The 12,826-nt window shown below is 40.8% G+C and overlaps 1 protein-coding gene across 4 annotated transcripts in view; it reads left to right on the top strand.

Annotated features, from left to right (window-relative positions):
• The window catches only part of LOC101845252 (nucleobindin-2), a 22,993-nt gene extending 16,134 nt beyond the window's left edge, over positions 1–6,859 (top strand). For 2 of the 4 annotated variants that reach the window (XM_013084828.2, XM_035970786.1), the window contains exons 11-12: positions 583–1,068; positions 2,975–6,859. In XM_013084828.2, coding sequence (XP_012940282.2) covers positions 583–1,062 — 480 coding nt within the window. In that variant the 3' untranslated portion in view covers positions 1,063–1,068; positions 2,975–6,859. Of the gene's footprint in view, positions 1–582; positions 1,069–1,747; positions 1,813–2,974 lie in introns of all 4 variants that reach the window. The other 2 variants (XR_004858725.1, XM_035970785.1) reach the window with 2 other exon arrangements.
• The last annotated feature ends 5,967 nt before the right edge of the window (positions 6,860–12,826 follow it).

Genomic DNA, 12,826 nt, shown 5'->3' with positions numbered 1-12,826 from the left:
CTCTCTCTCTCTCTCTCTCTCTCTCTCTCTCTCTCTCTCTCTCTCTCTCTCCCCTTTTTCTCCCCATCCCTCACCCCTATATTTTGAGTCCAATTTAGATAATTTATAATGGTAACTGCATCAGCCACGCCTGTCGAGTAGAAAAATTGCTAAGAAGGATTGTGTACCCAGACAGACAGACATATTCTTGACAAAGGATATTCCCCATGGAAGTATCGAACTCACGTCCTTTGCGTGCAGACGCCAAAACCGCAATCGTCAGACAGCAGACACCGGTATCAAATATTGAGTATGTTTATCATAAAATCTTTTAACTATCAGCAAGTGCTCATAAGAAGGTTCTATACCCCTGTTAACAGAGTGGCGCCTACCTCTTCCCTACCAGTTCTCCCAAATAAACCCCACTTATGCAAAACCAAACCAAAAAAAAAAAAAAGTAGAAGTAAAAAAACACCCATAAAACCCCTCCACCTAAAAAACTCCTCACCACTCACCACTAACCTAAACAGTCTGCCGAATATATGGGCAAGAAAGCCAAATCTACCGCCCCCTGTCATTAACCCCCCCTTTGTTTGCTTACAGCCTCCCCCAGACCTACGGTTCCAGCAAGAGCAACACCTTCAGCAGCAGCAGTTCCAACAGCAACAGCAACAATTTCAGCAACAGCAGCAACAATTTCAACAACAACAGCATCAGCAACAACAGTTCCAACAGCATCCTGGCCAACAGCAACAATTTCAACAACCACCACAACATCAACAACAACAATTTCAACAACCACCACAACAGCAACAATTTCAACAACCACCGCAACAACAGCAACAATTTCAACAGCCACCCGGACAACAACAGCCAGCCCAGCCACCAGCCAGCCAGCAGGTGAATCAACAACAACAACAGCAACAACAACAACAGCAACAACAACAGCCGTCTCAGTTGAACATGAACCAACAGCCAGTAGCCGACCAGCAACAGATGCAACAGCAGTTGAAAGATTTGCAGGAAAAATTAAATCAACAGCAGCAGGGTCAACAGCAGCAGCAGCAACACAAACAGCCATAGAGAAGGGTAAGTGGGTGGTTGGCAGGTGCTCTGGTGTGGTTTGCTCCTTCTAACCTATCATCAGAAACATCACACATCCTTATCATCTCTCCTCCTTTTTTTTTTTTTTAGTATGTTACTCTCAAGTAACACCAGATAGTGGGTGGTTGGTGGGTGCTCTGGTGGGGTTTGCTTCTTCTTTCCTATCAAACATCTATCGTCCTTATCTCCCCTTCTTCTTTTTCATGTTTGTAACTCTCTTGTAACACCTCTAATTTTCTGGGGCCCATATGACCTTATGCAGTTGCGAGCGCCGTAAAACCTCTACTAAAACTAAACACCAGTTATCTGCGGCTCTTATGTGACCTATTTGTGCTGCTAGTGCTGTAAAAATGTTACTAAAGGTAATAAGTAAAAAAAACAGAAGGGTATGTACTGATGATGTAGTATTATCCAAAATTGTTATCCGAAAAGTTGACTTTGACAACATCATCATCATCACCATCATCTTCAACATCATCACCATCATCTTCATCATCATCATCAATCATGTAGTCATTAGGACCCTTGGGGCACCATGGATGACTTTCTTCAAATCTCATCACATTCCTTTAATTAAGTGTTTGGACTTTGCTCTGATCCTCATGTAATACTTTCAGATCTGTCCACTCGGATATGTAATCTTCTTCTCATCTTTTTTTTTCAGTCTTCAAGGGGATATTACATATACCGTTAAGACTGTGTGAGTGTTTGGTGGGGTGCTCTAACGAGGTTTGTTCCTTCTTTCCTATCAAACATCTATCGACCTTATCTTTCCTCCTTTTTTTTTTTGTGTTTGTTACTTTCTTGTAACTCTTCAAATCTTCGACACGTATATGACCTTAATGTGTTGCTAGTGCAGGAAAAAGCTTACTAACTAAAAACAGAGGTGAAGACTACTGACAGTTATCCTGCCTCTTTGTGTTATTAGAAAATAATTTATGATACAATCCTGGTAAAAATAATTGAGGGTTTTTTGTGTGTGATCTTCAAATTCCAGAAAGAAAAAAGTTACCGACGAGGCATTGTGTTAATTTTGATACACTGGTTCCGAATTTGATGTTATTTTTACGGTAGGAGGTAGTTTTCAATAAGTTTATAAATGAGAATTTTATCATCTGCAAGCCACAGGCTTGATTTTTGTTGCGGTTACCATCTCGGCAGTCTGTCACAGCCTGCTGGGCACTGACAGTAAAACCATGTTGATTGCTTTCTTTGTTAATCAAACTGATAAATATCACCCACGTGCCACACTGCTGTCTTCTGTTTTTAATTTGATAAAGAGTTTTATGTCACTCACTCGCAACTACATATGGTCATATGAGCACTCGGAACACTAGTTGGTTGTTTCACATAAGTTCATGGCACGTCTTGGTTTTACTTTATGACCTCTGTCATCTGTATATCTTGAGGTTCTGGATTAGATGTTACCTCAAAGGGTGGGCAGTTGGCGGGTGCTCTGGTGTGGTTTGCTTCTTTTTTCCTATCAAACATCCACCGTCCTTATCTCCCCTTCTTTTTTATGTTTGTTACTCTCTTGTAACACCTATAAACTTCTGGCGCCCATGTGACCTTATGCAGCTGCGAGCGTCGTAAAACCTCTACTAAAACTAAAACTACCTCAAAGAAGAGAGAGGGTACCTATTCGCTCACACCCGCCCATCCCCTCCACACCTTTCCATGCTCTGGTGTGGTTTGCTTTTCTCCTTCTTTCTTATGGAACATCCATCATCCTTGTCACCATAAAAATTGTTTTAAAAACTCTTCTCCTCCTTCTTTTCTTTATATGTTACTTTCTAGTTACACTTTTAATCTTTGACACTTTTTTATCTAGATTTATTTTCCAAAATGCTGTGAACTCTCATTAAAACTAAATACCCACCCACCTCCACAGTGACAAAGCTACTGCCGGACCGGACAAGAAACTGACTGACCTACGAGATTTTAAATTGGCCTCTCAACAAAATATTCACGAAGATCAAAGATTGCGATGACCTTCATCTCTTCCTCCTGCCTGCTTTGCCTGACCTTATGACCCTTGTGGATGTCTTCGTCTTCGTCATCGCGGCCGTTGTCTGCCTACCTGCTTCTACGACGGATGGCTCGGCCGAGCTCGGCTTGGCCGATTATTTTTGTTCTTTGCGAAGAGGAAGGAAATACAACACTTGCCTTAACTTATAATTCCCACCTGGACTTCCAGTCTACAAGACAGCATCATGGCTTTGAGGGTCGCGAGACATCATCACTTGTGTCCCTTGAGGAGCGCAGGACATCATCATCATCATCACTTGTGGGCCGGGTGACATCATCGCTTTAGGAGCTTATGACATCCCAACATGTGCGGCCTAAAGGGAAAGGGTTTTTGTTTACGTTTGGGGTTGTTTTTGGGGTGTGTGGGTTTTTTTTCATTTTCCTTTTCCTTTTAAAAAAAAGATTTTTAAAGTGGTTTCTACAGAATGGAGGTTATGGAATGCTTTATTGGGGGTTTTTTCAGACCTCTCAAAGTGGGTGGGTTTTGTTTTGGGGGTCGCTTTTCTTTGAGAGGAGGTGCTTTTGTCGTCGTTTTTCTTTGCTGCCAGAAAAGAAGTCATGTGTGAGCAATATCGGTTTTCTAAAAAAAATTTCTTCCAGTTTTATGCTCTGTAGCTTTATAATTGTTACTGTATGCTGTTCTTTCTGCACTTTCTGTCGACACATCTGTTGTGAAGTTTTACAAATGGAGAAACAGAGTTTGGTTGTTGTGACAACTCAACAGTTTTTGTGAACTGCATCCCCCACTGAATTGTACTTTGTTATGTCAAAAGGCTGTTGTTAGCATTTAGAATGACGATTTAAGATAATCATGATGTTAAATTTTTACCGAAAAGCATTGGCTCTTCTACTGTAACATGTCTGTGTATGTGCATGGGGGATAGGGGGGGGGGGGGGTGTATGGTATTGAGTTTGCTACCCCTGGACTTGGTTGTTTTCAACACTGATCGTTGTTAGAGGGACAGGGTAAACAGAAAGATTTTATTCACTGTGCTATAAATGTTTGTTCTGTTTTCCCAGTTGGAAATTATATTTTGTCATTTGGCAAGGGACGACTGCAGGACTGTCATTTCGGAATGGACATGTAGTTGTCAAACACAATCCTTTCCACATTGTCATTTTGACATATGTATGTGTTGTTTTCAGAAACAGTCAGTCCTAGACGGTCGTTTCAGCACATGTGTTGTTTTCTAAAACCGTCAGTCGGTTTTTCACAGCTAGTGTTGTTCTCATACTCATTCAGTGCTGTGCCGCACTTTCTGCTTTTCCTTTTCTTTCCTTCTTTCCTTCCCTGCTCAAAGTGGCCAAAGCTGGAGCGGTTTGTCTCAGGGTTTGCTCCCGTTATATAAAGCACAAAAATGTTACACGAGTTTTGAGAATCAAAAACATCGGGTGTGAAGGTTCTTCTGTCTGTCATCATCTTTGCATTCCCCTGCTAGATCTCAGGGGTGGTCGACTTGCTGGTTCTTCAACCTGCAGACTCTCCTTCATGATTCTTTTCACTCGCTGCATATCCATGCTCTACAGCATTCTCTGTGGGCCCTATAGCTTTTACTTATAACTCGGAGCCTGAAAGACGCTATGATTGGAAATGGTTAACGCTTTGCCACCTGTTCATGACTACCGTACATAAAACGAGGGTTTGGCTCTTCTTCTTCTTCTCAATGGCATCTCACTTTTTTACTTTCCCTCTGTTGTTTCTGTCTGTCTGTCTTGCTTTTTCCCCAGCACTTAAAGACCATTGTTGTGTGGCTGTGCTTCTCTTTACTCAATGACAGCAACAACTCAAATTCTTTCTGGATCCTAACAGGTGGTTGGCGGGTGCTCTTGTGTGGTTTGCTTCTTCTTTCCTGTCAAACATCAATCATCCTTATCTCATCTCCTCCTTCTTTTCTTTCTGTATTACTCTCTTGTAGTAACACCTCAAATCTTCAACACTTATGTGACCTAATTGTGTTGCAAGTGCAGTAAAACTCTTTCCTACAACTCAAACTCAGGATTCTACTCTGTCCCTGCGCCTGGCTCGTGTCGTGATATTACAAGAAATTTATCGGCAATATTTCGTGTTTGCTTCGTTCATCGTGCCGTGCTCTGATTGTTGGGTGGAAGTTTTTTTCTTGTCAAGCGCCGGTGGTGTTATGCTTTGCTTCCCGTTGTTGCTTTACTATGTTCCTGAGATTCATGGAGACAGGGGTGTGTGGTGTAGGGGAGGGAGGGGGGAGGGGTGTGGGGGAGTTGTTGCCCCAGAATTTGTTGACGATTTTTAATCTTTCTTTTAAACTTTTTGTCTTGATCATGACAGAATTGTCAAAGTCATTTTTTTTTTAAATATTGTGCAGAGAAAACTTGAAAAACAGTGCTTACCAGAGCAGATTTTTTCGAGACTCAGCTCAGTCCAAAATTGCTTCATCGTGAAAGGCACTTTGCATGAATTTCCCATGTGGCTCCATCATTTCAGGGATGGACATTATACTGAGAGGTCCCCCCTCTTAAATTACCTATTAGTGTTGATGGTGGCGTTAAACCTTTACCATTTCACCATGTTTTTAAAGCAGTGTTTATAACTCAAGCAAAAATTAAAATGTGTATAAAAAACTTCAAATTTTCATACACGAAACAAAACCCTGTTATATTGAGGAGACTGACAAATAATGGGCATTTTTACCATAACAATAATAATTTTGATTGCATTTATGTATTGCATATCTATGCCCTACAGCATTCTCTGAGGGCTTTACAGCTTTTACTTATAACTAGGAATGAACCTGAAAGAAAATGACCTTGGCAATTGTGTTATGGAGGTCACATTTTATTCTTTGATCTGTGTAAAGGTGTCGGTGATAATTTCATTATAATATATTATGTCCTTTCAGTGTGAATGTTTCTCGCCCAGAATGTTTCCTCCCCCCCGGCTCAGCGCTGTGTTATATATAATATTGTGGTGATTGGTACGTACTTACTTTCTATCAGATTCTATGGTTGTAGTTCTTTGGTGCAGTTTTTTTGTTTGTTTGTTTGTTTTGTTTTGTTTTTGGGGGGTTTTTTGTATGTGTGTTTTTACTTTGTTGATTGTTATGATGATGAACCTTATGTGTACGGCGGTATTTTTTTTTTTCCCCTTTCTATTTTTGCTGGTCACCATCACTGTGGCTAGCTGTCTACTCTGTGCAGTGTGCTCGTTTTTTCCAGAGGGGGTTAGAGCTGAGAGTAGGAGGACAGGTGTGACCTTGACATGCTAGACAGTGCGACCTTGACACATTTGACAATGCACTTTTGACACTGTCTTGTTGACGCTAGAAGGTGCAACCTTGGCATATTTGACAATGGGACCATGACACAGCTTGATAGTACGGTATGGCCTTGACACACTTCACGGTGTGGCCTTGACATGCTTGACAGTACGATCTTGACACACTTGAGAGTACAACCTTTGACACTGTTGACGTTACAACCTTGACACTCTGGACAGTACAGCCTTGACACACTTGAGAGTATGACCTTGACACAGTTGGCGGTGGGGCTTTGAGACGCGTGACTCGAGTTTCGACGTATTTGAGAGCAGCATCTCTGAAGCTTCACAATGGGAAAGATGGGTGGTCCTCATGAGATTTTATTCCCAAGAAACCACAGCACAGATTGTGAATGGAAGAAAGGATGAGAACGTCTCCCCGATTGGAGGAAGAAACCTTTGAGGGTGTTCATCCTCTCTTTCTATCTTCTTGCGATATTCCCAGTTTGTCAGGGTATTACAGTGGGTGCGTGGGTGGTTGGTTGGCAGGTGCACTAGTGTGGTTTGCACCTTCTGTCCTTCATATCGAACATATGTCGTTTTTATATTTCTGACTTCTTTTTTTTTTTTGTATGGTAGTCTCTAGTAACACTTTTAATCTTTGGCACTTGTGTGACCTATGGAGTGCTGCAAGTGCTTCAAAACTCTTTCGAAAATTAAAAACTAAAGTGGGCATTACGATGATGTGTTTGATGTGGGAATATCAGCAAACATTTGCAGTGGATGAAAATGGTTTTGTAGGAAGTCGATTCTCTTTTGACTCTGGGATAAAGATAGACAGATAGTATTTGTACAGACTTGTCCGACCTGCATATTATGTTTGAATTTGCCATCAGAAGTGAACACTTTTCTCTCTAGTCACATTTTATCTTGTTGATAGCATTGCAGGAGTCCTTCAACTTGCCGTTCACATCTCGGTGGCCAATTTCCTCAGTCTATCGTCTGTTTGGAAGTTCATTCCACTCAGAGCAGGTTTGCCCTGAAATTCAGATTCCGAACAGGGAAGGATTTTTTTTTTAAAAAGTACTTCCGTCTGTCTGTTGGAATTTGTCTGCTGCCTAGCCAATGTTGGCTCTGAATGAATGGCAGAGTTGAACTAGTTCCCATCCTGAATTATGTGTCATATTTCTATGGAGCATAAGATAATTTACAATTACAGGCTTGCTAACTAACTGTCCTGGATTTCCCAGGACTCTCTCGGATTTGGCAAACAGGAATTTGATTTGAGAGACTTTTCTCATACTCTGGCTCCAAAGCCAGTCTCGTTTGATGTTATTTTATTCGTTGTTGTTACATAATCTGGTGTTTTAGCGTAGGGTGTCCCTAATTGGGTTTTAAAAACGTTGGCAAGCCTACAGTTCCTAAAAAAGAAGTGTTGGGTCACAGTGCTGAAGGTTTTCCACAATTTCTAAAAATTTCTTATTGATCTGCTTTTCATGTTTTTTTTAACCACCAGCTCCCTAATATGTTCCTGTAAAGCTCCGTGCTTTGGACTTTTTTTTTTACTGCAGTTGTTATAATATTGTGATGTCATGTTTGTCTCATTTGTGCAGTCTTCCCATTGGAAGAAGGTTCCTTACTGCCCATTTTCATTTTTTATTACTACTGTTTTAAGATGATAATCAAATACTTTTAAGATTTAGAAATCTGTGAACGAATATGAGCTAGTACAGGGTACTAATTGTCAAACAGAGCAAGTGTCTTATGAGGCAGGGGACTGTTGTTTTTTCTGAGATTATGAAATGTTTTAGTGGAACAAAAGTTGTTTTCATTCATTGAAACTTAAATGAGGCTTAAGCCCAACCCTCACACGCACACGATGCGTTGCGATTGGCATATTGTGGTTGTTATGGTGGGCTGGGAATGTGTGTCTGCGTGCGTGTGTGTGTGGGCTGCCGCAGCAACAAAATCAAGACAGTGCCATAGGTCATGTCAGGCTGGCTTCTGATTGCGGTCAGGGTTTGTGTCAGGATGGCCGCTGATATATTTTCAAAGCTTTGTGTCAGAATGAGGTATTGTCTTAGTTTGTATCAGATTAGTTTCTGATATATTGTCAAAGTTTTGCGTTAGATTCACCCATGACATTGGAGTAGTTATTGTCATTGTTTGTGTAAAATTTATCTTTGACATAGATATTGTCATTGTCTGTGTCAGATGTGCCTCTGACCTAGGTACTATCACTATCATAGTTTGTGTTTCCCAAAGGGAGGGGGACATTAACATCTCGAGTTCTTATGCACAGTAGAATTGTAATTGTAAATGGGCTGATTCATCAATGTCATGCTCATGACTATGCCTGAACTGCAAGAGGGAACTGCTGCTTTTTCTTTCCAAATCCTTACTATCGTAATTTTTTCCTCTACTTCTTTTGTATGTTTTGTCACACTCTTGTGACCTGCTATTTCCGGGGTGCCTTGATAGTCTAAGCATACTTTGTGCTGTTGAAGCTAGAAAGGTGAGCAGAGTAAGTCTGCTTCCCTGTAAGGACTTCTCTGTTGACATCCACCCCTTGGCGCTCTTATGACCTTATGCAGTTGGGAGCGCCATTAAAAAAACAAAATATGTACTGTCATTGTTTGTGACAGATGTACCTCTGACGTAGGTACTGTCATTGTTTGTGTCAGACACATTGTCGCAGTTTACCGGCGTCTGTGGTGTAGCGGTTAGGTTTTTCTCTGTGGCGCACAGGAGACTTGAGCGTAATTCCCAAGAGAGGAGAATTTTTATTCAGTGTCTCCCATCTTTCTGTTGGGTTACGTTGTACCCCTCTCAGGCCGGGTAGGCCTTGACAGGCAGGGTCAAAAGAACCGCGTTCTAATTGATCTAATTTGTGTCATTTTGAGATGAAAACATTTACAATTTTTTAAACTTATTTTTATGATCTATTGTTATAGATTGTGTCAGCCTGGCTACTGGTCTATTGTCATAGTTTATGTGTCAGCCTGATATATTGTCATAGTTTATGTGTCAGCCTGGCCACACTGTTATAATTGTCACAGCGTGTGTCAGACGTGTCACTGGTGTATTGTCAAAGTCTGTGTCAGACTGGCCACGAAAAGTGTCGTCATAGTTTGTCGTGGACGTGCGACTGATGTACTCCAAACGCATTTCCCCCCACGTAGTTAGCTTTAGAGAAGTCAAGTGGTCTATTTATATAACATACATATATATATGTATTACATTCCAGAACCCTTGACGTTCACAATCTATCTCTTGTACGCTTATGGACATTGTCAGGGTGTCCTAGTCGCAGCGTAGACCTCTTACTAGGTGGTTGGCGGGTGCTCTGGTGTGGTTTGCTCTTTCTTTCCTATCAAACAACTATCGTCCGTATCTTTCCTCCTCTTTTTTATTTAGCATGTTACTGTCTCGTAGCACCTCTAGTCTTCTGCACTTTATATGACTTATTTGTGTTGCGAACGCTGTAAAAGTCTTACGGAAATTAAAACTAAGACCCTCATAGTTGTGAGGTGTAAATGAGTTCTGGTTCCTTGGTTTGTCTCTTGAATTGATGATCCCTCTAGAGTTCTTCTATGCCCCTGTGACCTGTTCCCACTAAAGTTTAGTCCTTTTTTGTAGAACTTTTTTTGTTTTCTCTTGCTTTGGACTCAGTTTGCATTGTTGGGGTAATACAAAACTTGACGTCATTGCAATAATATGTCACTGCTTTTTTGATCACTGGAGAAAGAAATTTTTGTTTCTGATGGTGTCTTTTTTCCGTCAATTTTTGTGTAAATCAAAAGTAAAAATATCAAAGTCTATGAATTATGAATTGTTTGTTGTTTTATTGTTGTTGTTTTTTGTTGTTGAATTATTTCTGTTTCAGTCTGATGTGAGCAGTTGCGAGGGCCGTAAAACCTCTACTAAGACTTTTTTAAAACTAAAACAGTCTGATGTGACAAGTCATTGTAGGTGTTTGTGTGGAGATTATAAGTGTTGACCAGTAAAATAGTATGTTAGAAAATCAATTTTTCCAGGATTATAACCATACCACCGTGATCACCATGGGTAGTTGGAGGGTGCCACTGGTAGATCTAGGTCCTAGTTCTTTTCTTTTTTCCCTCTGTTACTTCTCTCTAGTCTGTGTGCTTTACAAGTATTATAACCCCAGCAGACACTCAGAAACCTTTTCGGCTTGCCCGGGAAGCATACAATGCAAGCTGATGATTGCACACACTCTGCTCAAAAATTAACAAACTGACAAGATCTTTCGTTGTCTTTAACCAGGTATCCGTTCCCACCTTTTAGAATACTCAGAAACTTTCTCGATTTCCCGAGAAGCATACAGTGCAAGTAGCTGATGAAACGCTATAACACTGACAAACTGACAAGATATTTCGCTATCTATAGCGGGTACCCTTTCTCACCAGAGTGAAGTGAGGAAAATTCGCCTTAAAAGCCTTTCCCAGTGACACAACGTCAGGTCCCTGTTGGGATTTGAACCCACGTCCTCACGATTGCGAGTCTGAAAGCTTAATGGAAAGTGTTGCAGTTGCATCCACTAATGTTGCACACAGAAGTCATGAATTTGATTCCAGCATGGAGAAGGTGTTTATTAATTAATTTTCTTTTTTGCTCTTTCTTTCCTGTCTAACATAATAATTATATTGCCCTTATCTCTCCTCTTCCTTTTCTTTGTATATTACTTCGAGTAATACCTCTAATCTTCGACACTTATAATAATTATGACCCAATTGTATTGCAAATGCCGTAAAACTTTTGAAAAAACAACAACAACAAAGCAACTGGTCAGGCCACTGATCTTAAAACAACTTTTTTTTTTCTTTGTTTTGCAAATATTATTATTAGTAGACTTTCTTAGTAGTAGTAGTAGTAATCCACTCATTTCGGCAGGTCGAGAGCCCAATTTGAAATACATGCTGGCCTACAATCGAAATTGCCAACTTGAACAGCCATTGTCGAGGAAAGTGGCTGTCTTAGACAAGTGACCGTCTTACACAGTGTCAATAGAATGTTCTTAAAAAAATATTCGCAACGGCGGGAAATGGGAAATGGCCGTTTGTACAGGTGGTTGTTGTCTTATACAGGTGATCGTTAGATCGAGCAGGTTCAACCGTATTGGTATGGCCCCGCTCACAGTTGGAAATTTTCCACGCCTCGCACGGCTGCGAAATAATAATAGGCTAATGATAATATAATAATTATATTAATAATGATTATATAACATTTATATAGCGCATTTCCGAAAGAAATAGCTCAATGCGCTTTACGTTGGAATACATGTACCAATTTTCAAAACCTTTCTTACTACTTCCTTTCTTCTCATGCAATTCGATATTGAACACACATACACACACACACACACACACACACACACGGACTATTTTCTTTCAGACGAAGACACAGAACAACTACATGTACAATAAAAAATAACGCTAAAAGCCTATGAAGGATAGGCCTGTAGGAACCGCTTAGTGACGTTATGCTCTGCAGCTGTGCCACGATCGTGGAAGATTTTCAACTTCATAATAATTTCATAATATGTAGGCCTATAAATTTTCTTTTGTTTTAGATGACAACATTACAACACACATGGGACACACCAAATGTATTATACTCCCGAATATTGTTATACAATTGGGACTGTGCAGTCGTGACTATGCTAAATTTTTATCTGCCGCTAATTGTAACAAAAAATCCCTAGAGTCTAGTAGAAATCTTTGATTGTATGGCATAGCCTAAAAACAAAGCCCCGCGGTCCCGGGGAGAGGTGAAGTGATCTTAGAATGTGATAATACATTGTACTATGAAACTTATCTTACTTTCTCTCTCGACCTACAACTTCAGGTACGCAAGGCAGAGATTACTGTGGTGTGGTTTGCTTCTTGTAGGCCGCCACCCGGGCAAAATTCAAAATTTCCGACCAACTGAAAAAATTTATTATGACCTTATGCAGTTTCCAGCGCCGTATAACACTTACCACCCCCACCCCCCCCCCCCCCCTTTCCAAAAAAAAGCAGAAAGAAATGAATGATTTCTACAACGTGAGGTCTTTTGAGGTACCGGTACATGTACTGAACTTATCGGGCTTTTATACAATGTAAGAAACATTTTTAGAATGAGGTCAACGAACGCGGCGAGCTCAAACTGCAAAATCTAAACATTGAGAGAGAGAGAGAGAGAGAGATCGTATGTTGTGTGGGCCCTGGAGGAGGTTTACCGTCCCGACCCACATGGAATGTCCGAGTTTTACGCGACCTCTCTCTCTCTCTCTCTCTCTCTCTCTCTCTCTCTCTCTCTCTCTCTCTCTATCTCGCTCTCTCTCTCTTTCTCTCTCTCTCTCTCTCTCTCTCTCTCTCTCTCTCTCTCTCGCTCTTTCTCTCTCTCTCTCTTTCCCTCTAGTGCTCTCTTTCTTTTTCTCCCTCTCTCTCTCTTGGCAGATCTTGGCAACAGTCACGATTATCT

The sequence above is a fragment of the Aplysia californica genome, unplaced genomic scaffold (genome assembly GCF_000002075.1).
Source record: "Aplysia californica isolate F4 #8 unplaced genomic scaffold, AplCal3.0 scaffold00320, whole genome shotgun sequence".
NCBI classification, from domain to species: Eukaryota; Metazoa; Mollusca; class Gastropoda; order Aplysiida; family Aplysiidae; genus Aplysia; species Aplysia californica.
Note: the sequence above shows the minus strand (reverse complement) of the source record. Positions and strands in the feature narration are given on the sequence as shown.